The sequence below is a fragment of the Telmatherina bonti genome, assembly GCF_933228915.1.
Source record: "Telmatherina bonti genome assembly, chromosome: 19".
NCBI classification, from domain to species: Eukaryota; Metazoa; Chordata; class Actinopteri; order Atheriniformes; family Telmatherinidae; genus Telmatherina; species Telmatherina bonti.
Window position 1 is genome coordinate 23,859,753 of NC_136617.1, and position 8,402 is coordinate 23,868,154.

At 35.4% G+C, this 8,402-nt stretch overlaps 1 protein-coding gene across 1 annotated transcript; it reads left to right on the forward strand.

Moving 5' to 3' along the window:
* Nucleotides 1-1,024: 1,024 nt before the first annotated feature.
* Nucleotides 1,025-6,974, forward strand: dazl (deleted in azoospermia-like; the record flags this gene model as incomplete). The annotated part of the gene is made up of 9 exons (XM_079258753.1): nt 1,025-1,039; nt 1,497-1,616; nt 2,452-2,543; nt 2,937-2,988; nt 3,250-3,316; nt 4,105-4,244; nt 6,178-6,258; nt 6,416-6,466; nt 6,930-6,974. 9 exons carry the CDS (start codon nt 1,025-1,027, stop codon nt 6,972-6,974), a joined length of 663 nt encoding a protein of 220 aa, XP_079114879.1.
* Nucleotides 6,975-8,402: the final 1,428 nt, after the last annotated feature.

Genomic DNA, 8,402 nt, shown 5'->3' on the forward strand with positions numbered 1-8,402 from the left:
AATGACAACAGTTAATCTGCTACCCACACTGTGAATAGTCGCATCAAGCTTCTGCATATTTAGTTTCCTTCCCAAAGCTTCACCTAAGGAAGTTATCACGTTGCTGTAAACTGAAACACTTGTTGATCTAATCCAGGGTCGTCTCCATGGTAACACTAATTACCGTTTTGGCTTCAGAACGGACTGAATACCTGCGTGTTAAATACAGGTAACTAACAACCAGCGCATACCTGCGAGGAAAGTGTCTTCATCATAAAAACCTGGGTTTTTAAAACCATCAATCTATTGCTGGCTGTTTGGCACGACCTTAATGTGGGCTCCATTTCAAGATCATAACATTTCACGGGGAAAGAAAAGAAAAGACGAGAATATACGTTGTTCTTTAATTCAACAAATTATGAAAGTAATCATGTACAGTATTACATAAAGTTATCCATAGGCTTAATTTTTTTGTTTTTAGATTCTTTAGATTCCTTATTTCAGGTACTCTTGTAAACATAATGACAATTATAATGAATTGTAACATGTTGTTAAAACCAAGTCATTTCACAACTTCAGAAAATACTTTGCTAAACCGAAACCCTGTGTTTTTGTTCTGGACATGTTTATGAATTACATTTATTTATTTATTTATTTATTTTCATTCATGCAACTTCGAACAACGCATTTTAAAGCTTTCTTAACAAGAGTCTGGATTTAAAAATTGAATCTATGGTCAATATCAGGAATTACGTCAGTTTGAGTTGAGGCACGTAGCCTGCGTGTGGGCGTGGTCTTCCTACCTAACACTTTCTTCTGTCGTGTGGACGAGCAGGTCTGCCGCTTGAGTCGCAATTGATTGGTTTTAACTGTTTTAGAAATGGTAAGTATGGTTATCAGTTTTCAGTGTACAATGCAACAGTGTAACGACAGTGGCAAAAATAAACGTTATATATATATATATATATATATTTATCTGTAAAGCGCTTTGAGAACAGATTGGATTTAGCAAGCTAGTGTTAGCTTGACCCACGCCATAAACGAAATGGCGCACTACTTGGTGTGGTAACCGTTGGCTTTACCACATGTGACTGACTTTTAACACAATTATCGTCAAAATAAGTTACCTAACCTTTCCCTACAAATCATTGTATGTATGTCTTACTGAGAAAGGCTAAAGTCACGACGAACCACTTAATTGCCAATTAACAATGCAAGTGTTTTTGCGGGAATTTTCCTACAAAAATTAGTTTAACAAATTCAAAGCTTCTAACTGTGACTTCAGTGTTGCTTATGCATGGTTGAGATTAAATTTACGCACAAATGACAAATTGTTCGTGTTACTCAATGAGTCATGTGACTGTCACCTTGTGACCGATCTCAAATAGAAGTCCAACTAAAATGAAGAGAAACATACAAAGTACCAAGTATTATTGTGGGATTTACAGATTATACAAGTTGAAAATGTAGTTTGTTCTTTACTATTTCACCCTTCCTTACTATCCTCTTTCTTTAAGGATGTTAACAAGCCCAGAAACATCTACCAGACTATACCTTTTAAGTTGTCAAATGGATACATCCTACCAGAGGGGAAACTGACTCCCAACGCCATCTTTGTTGGTGGAATTGACATGAAGGTAATTTTGTATCTCTTGGGAAAGCTAACTCATTACCTTTTTAAAATGAAGAATGGTTCTTGTTATTTACACATGGCACATATCATAAATGTGTAAGTGAATAATTAAAACAAAGTTATGTTTGCCTGTTCCCTTTAGCAAACTTATAATTATATAAGTATATGAAAATGAATATACAAGAGATGCACACATTTTTCCTTGCCTGTATAGAAATTCATAAGTAAAATAAAAGGGAAAATCTATGGGGTTTTTTTTTTTTTTTTTTTTTTTTTTTTGTTTGAAACAAATCTGAAATGGCTCTCAAAAGTGCACAAATGGTCAGAAGCCATCATATGGTTGGATAACCTGCCATTTTATGCTAAAAATTTCAATTTACCATCTATTAGATTTTGGAAAGGGGAATAAATGTCATGCTTGGTTACTGCCAGCACACATTCAAGAAAAACTCTTTACTTTGTTTTGATTTTTAGTCTTTTTGTGTGTGTGTGTGTGTGTGTGTGTGTGTGTGTGTGTATTTTTGTGTAAATTTACCAATCAAATGTCACAGCTTTAAGAAAGTGAAAACTTAACCACTTGAAGGGGTACTTCAAGTTTTAGTTGGTGGGGGAGAGACTATGTACTTTTGATCATGTTTGTGTAACATTAACAAGTAAGATGAACAAATTTGATATCTTGAGTGGACACCACAAATGGCCATTGTTTGATGTTTTGGAAATTCACGTCTTTCACTTTGACGTTTTTTTTTTTTGTAGCATTTAATACATGGAGTGCAGCTAAGCAAGTAAAGAAATGAAAACTAGATTTTTTTCCAGTGTTAAATTATTTCTGCTCCCAGGTGGATGAAAATGAAATGTGTGAATTCTTTGCAAGATATGGTGCTGTAAAAGAAGTAAAAATAATCACATACCGAGGAGGGATCTGCAAAGGGTGAGTTGTGATATTTAGAAATAGGTATTTATGTCAGATGTTAAGTACTTTACAACAGTGCCTCAATTTCAATATACTTTACATCAAAAATTGATTGGTAATTTGTTGAATGTGAAAGTTAAATGTTTTTAAGCACTGTGCATTAAAATGGGGTCTCATCAAGTTTTCTGTTTGGATGTTGGGAAAGAAACAAGTATTCACATTAAAGGCCTGAGTAAAATTGTATTAATTTAAAGTGTAAAGTTTTATTTTTTTGTCAATTACTGTTAAGAGTTTAAATTGAGTGACAGACATTTATGTAAAATTTAGGTTTTTGAAAAATATGATTTTTATGCTGTTTATTTGCATTGATTGGTTATTTTCCTGATTTATTTTTTTCTTGTGTGCTATTAGTTATGGGTTTGTGTACTTTAATGAAGACGTCAACATTCAGTCAATCATTGAGGTGAGTATATGTAAGCCTGTCTTAGTGGGACTCAATTTAAAGAAAAGTTTTTAGAGGAGGTCTACTGTTTGCATCAGTGTACTTGCAGTCCCTGAAAACTGCACTTACAAATGTTCTGCAATTAAATGAGTCAAGTTTTATAACTCATCTTTCTTTTGTAATTAATAATCATAATTAACACATTGAAGTACAACCCCTACTTATTATTGTTGTACCATGTAAACAATGAAGAGCAATGTTTTTCTGTAATCTTTGTTACAGCAACAGATCAGTTTTAAGGGCCGGAAACTCAAGCTGGGTCCTGCCATCATGAAAGAGAGGAACTTGCGTAAGCAATCACTTGCTCATTCTTTGGGCTTAATGTTGAATTCTTTAGGTCTTACATTGACAGTGTTGTCAGAAAGTACTGCCACTGCATGTGATACTGTTCCCTCCTGGCAATCTTGAACATTTTTGATGATCTGCGCACAAATGAACACCTACAGTATATACAGCCTTTGACAGCTGTTGCTAGTATGAACATCCACCTCCCTCAAGTGACCACTTGTCGTTTCTGTTCCCTGCTCATTTTGCAAACAGATGAACCTTCGTTGGGCTGTACTTGTCCCTGTGACCTATTCCTGAGTTTATACGACATTCTTGTAGACCAGCAGTCACCCAGTCTCCTCTTAAAACAGTCTTCATGTGTCTTCCCTGCTTTAAAATGGCTGACTATTGATTGATTGAGGACTTTGTGATGCACTTTAGATTTACTTTGTAAATTTACAAAACAGAACTTAAATAGCCATAGTTTTTAAGACTGGAAAGTTTTTGTTTTTTGTCTAATTGTTCTTTGGTTCAAAGATCTATTAGTGCTTGTTTGTTCTTTAATTACCTTTTTTATCCATCACATACTTTAGCTTTGTTAAAGTTGTTGTATAAGATTAAGGTTATTTACAGTTAAAATAGCAGGTTTCACTGCTACATTAAGTTTAGAGTGCATATATCTTGGTAGCAGCTAAAATGTGAATAATACATGCTTCCATAATGCCACAGCTGCAGCAGGATAAACAGGCTATCAGTGGTTCAGGCCAGAGGTTCTTGGTTTCAGGCTTTTCTGTGTCCTTCACCATTCAGGCTCCATGCCATCCCGCCTGGTTGGACCAACTCCTTGGATGAGTCCCACTCAGTATTTTTACTGTTCCTGCTGCTCACCCATGGGAGGAGGGATAACGCAGCCTTCACCCATTTTGAGCGGAGGCAGCCCATATAATCAGGTATCTCTCATTAACAGCTCAGCCTCACACACACTTAAGTCACTCATAGGGGAAATAAAATTTAGTGTTTGTGGAGGCAGGATCATGCTTGTGAAAGCCAAAACTGGTGTTATAAGATGAACAGCAATTCTTGAATTAACTTTCCATCTTAATAGGAAACATGACTAATCAGGCCCTGTTTGCACTGTAACTCATATACAGTAAAACTGATGCGTTTTTTAATTAATGAAAGCAAAGGGAGGAATGGGGCTCCCCTGCCTAAAGGAATATTATTATGCCGCCCAACTTAGGCCTTTAATCTGTTTGTGTTCACCCATCTACTCTGCAGGATGGAAAGATGTGGAGGGGAGAGTTATAGGGGGTATACCCATTCTAGCCCTATTAGCTGACAAAATACTGCAAAATAATGTTCACATTACAGAGGATTATATGTATGAGTCTCTACTAAAATCTTGGAATGGTATCATGCAAATTTGTAGGTTAGAAGAACTATCCAAAATCTTAAGATGGTGCGCTTACGATTCAGATTTCAATCCAAATACATTAGACAAAAGATTTAAAAGTTGGATCTCAAAAGGGCTCACTACCTATTACTCTTTCATCCAGAAGGGGGCATTCATGAGTTTTGAGTCCTTACAGAATAAACATGGATTAGGTCAAGAAGATTTTTATAGATACTTACAAGTTAGACATCATTTTGATATTAATATAAAGGCAACATTTGAGAAAAGTGAATTGGGTTTCTTACATACCTTCCTAACATTAATTAAATCAATTTCACAAAATAATTTAATATCCAAGATATATAAAGCCATCCAAAAATTTAAACAAACCAACACTGAATATATAAAGATGAGATGGGAAAGAGAAAGCAATGTCCAGATTTCAAATGAAAATTGGGAAAAAAAATTGTAAATTACAATGGTGTTCTACTGGATCCAACACTTGGCGAGAATTCTGTTGGTAGAATATGATCAGGTTCTTTATCACACCTACTCAAAAAAGACACCAAGGTTGCGGAGATTCATGTTGGAGACTCTGTGGATGTTCAGGGGCCAACCACTACCATATTTTCTGGGACTGTACTGTTTTAAGACCATACTGGTCAAAGGTATGCGAACACATTAACAATGTATTTGGTTCTAAAATAGTTTGTAATTTTGAAAATGTATACTTGGCTAACGTAAATGTAACAGAGTGGAGAACTAAGGATAAGAAGCTGCTTTGGATTCTCCTTGCTGCAAGTAAGAAAGTCATAACCAGGAAATGGCTTAAACCGGACCCTCCAACTATTGAAGAATGGATCAACATTACACAAGAAATTTACATTATGGAAAAACTGTCATTCACCCTTAGATTCCAGAGAGACTCTTTTTACAACATCTGGTCAAAATGGACTGAATATGTGAAACCCATAAGGTTCAGACTTTACATAGCAATTTATTGTATTGCAGAACACACTTTTTATATTTACTTTTCACTGGTGCTCTTCCTATTTTTCTTTTTTTTTTGTCTTCTTTAACAAAAAATGTTGAATAAAAATTAAAATTACAAAAAAAACAAAACTGATGCGTTTTTTGTGGTTCTGGTTTCTCGTTTACACGGTTACAGAGTTATGGGTGGAAAAAACTGCAGAGATTTGACAACAGCCTCCAGAGAGAAAATGTTTTGCAACGCAAGGCGAATCCTGTCTAATCCGGTTCTATGCTTTGTGTGGCAATGTGGTGTAAACAGAGTTTTATTAATGGTGATAAAATCCAAGTTGGTAAACAATTCAGTTTGCACCATTTATGAGCAGTTTTTTTCTGTTTTCCAGGAATGTTACATGTTACATGAACAGTTATCATTCTTTTAACTATATTACAAAGTATAAATTTCTTGGAACATCTTTTCCCTTCAATGTTAGATTTGTCCTCACTTTCTCTGCTTGCAGCCATACTCTTACACCAACTTTGGAGGGGTTGTGATTCCACAAATGCCAGTGAACTACACACAAAATGCCTATACCTACCAGGTATGATTAGTATCCTGCACCAACTCTCCAAAGCTAAGGTTCTTTCAGTCTGCGTTAGGCCCCCCTCACCCTGCCTGTTCACATACCAAGTCTCACATTCTTTCTTTTCTTTTGACTTTGTCTTTGAACTTTGCAGACCCCTCTCTCTCCCCCACAGTACACCCCACCTCCCTGGACTGTAGACCAGAGGTCAAGGCCTGTGAATCAGGTACCTGTGAAATCATTCAATTTAAGCATTTATAGTCAATTTTGGAAGTAAGTTAGTACATACACAGGAATCTGGATGTTTGTTTCCAGCTGGTGGTACAAAAATAGTATAATTTAAAAACAATATACAAGTTTTTATGCATATGTAAACCCCTAGGCACACATCCCATACATCACAGAATTACCAGGAAACTTTGGATAAAGGGTTACATTTAATCTTCACAAAACATTCATCCTTTTAATAAAAAAAAAAAAAAAAAAAAATTCTGATTAATATCATTTTAGTGCTTTGAAGAGAAATGCAGTTTTCCTTAAATTGTTGTATTCATGATCACCACCAGAGGCTGCTGTCAGGCTGCTGGAGGCATCCCGAAGAATAGACTGGGAGTCGTCATTGTAATGCATCTCAACTGTACAAAGTTGACTTTATGTACTTTTTTTTTTTTGTTATATTCTGTTTCCAGAGCTTTGTGGACTGTGGAGTCCAGACTATGCTGACTGTGCTGTAGTCCACAGCTGCCTGGTCCCCTGGCAGGTAAAAGCACTACTTCAGAACATATTCCACAGTATGTAACAGTCTTGGAGGACCAGTAGTCTGCAAGATTGTGTGGTGTTTTTTTGTTTTTTTTTTTCTCATCCAGGAAAACATTGATCTATAAAATTCCACCTTGAAGTTTACCTTAGCTGTAATGAAAAACTTGTCTACTTTAAATAGGTTGCATATTATTGCCTTTCCCTGTAAAATCTGTTTCTGGACTGCTCTGCTCTCCCTCATGAACATAATTCTGTCCTCAGTATCCTTTCAATTTTCTGTATCTTTAACATAAAGTAACTTTATTGTAGCCTGGTTAAAGTGTGCTTTTGAAAATGGAAAAATTTGAATGAAAATTGATTAAATTTTCTTCTCTTTCCTCAAATTCAGGCAATGCTGGTTCAAAAAATCCAAACACAATCAGTGACATCTTGATGTTCGAACCATCTGGAAGCAACTCAACTCTTCATAATGCTGGGTTGCCTTCATCTTTCTTTTTTTGCCTCAAAATTTGAGAGCATTTTAACACCATCCTGCATGAGCTTTCCACTTTAACTGTACCAGTATGATCCCAACCACTACAACTAAGATTATTAAAGTTGACCTGATGTCAGCTGCTTTTAACTCACTTGGATCACAGTGACTGTTGCACAGAATGAGCAGAGTGCCATGAATGTACAAGCTGACACTTGGGATCACATTCTTTTCTTTGCTTTTTTTTCACCTTTGTTTATTACTGCGGGCAAAAGATGGAAAGACTTTTAAGCTTATTCTTTGTGTTTATTTATGTTTTATTTATTTTTTTGAATTATTTTAAATATTTGGTTGGGGATTTTAGCCTCTGCAAGGGCTCTCTGTACATAAATATGTTTCTATATATATTGTAACAATGTCTTGACAGTAACTTGCCTGTTTTCAAATCTGGATTGTTTCTCATATCCAGGTTAGGTTCAATGCTCCAGTGATTAAGAAACTTCATTAACTTTTGTACTACAGAATAAGAGACAATTAATTCAAGCACTCATTTATTTTGCACTCCTTTTTTATTTCATTTGGTGTTACTGCAGTGTATCAAAGGCAGTTTTGTCTCAGCATCTCATCAGTTTGTCATTTTAGGTTTGGGTCAGCTAATATTTTTCAGTTTGTTCCTGGAGTATGTAGTCAAAAGTCAATCACTGTATCGATTTGTTTCCTGTCACTGAATCAACTGATACTTGGATTAGAAAAAGTAGGGGGAAAAAACGATTTTGTCAGTAAGGTGCTTTATTATACTCGTTTATTCACTGCTCAGTGTTCACTGTACATGTTTCAGGGTTTAATATTATAAATATTTCCACAAAGAATTTTTTAGGTTTGTCATAAGTATAACACTTGAATGTTTTGTTTTATTTCAGAAGGTGCTTGG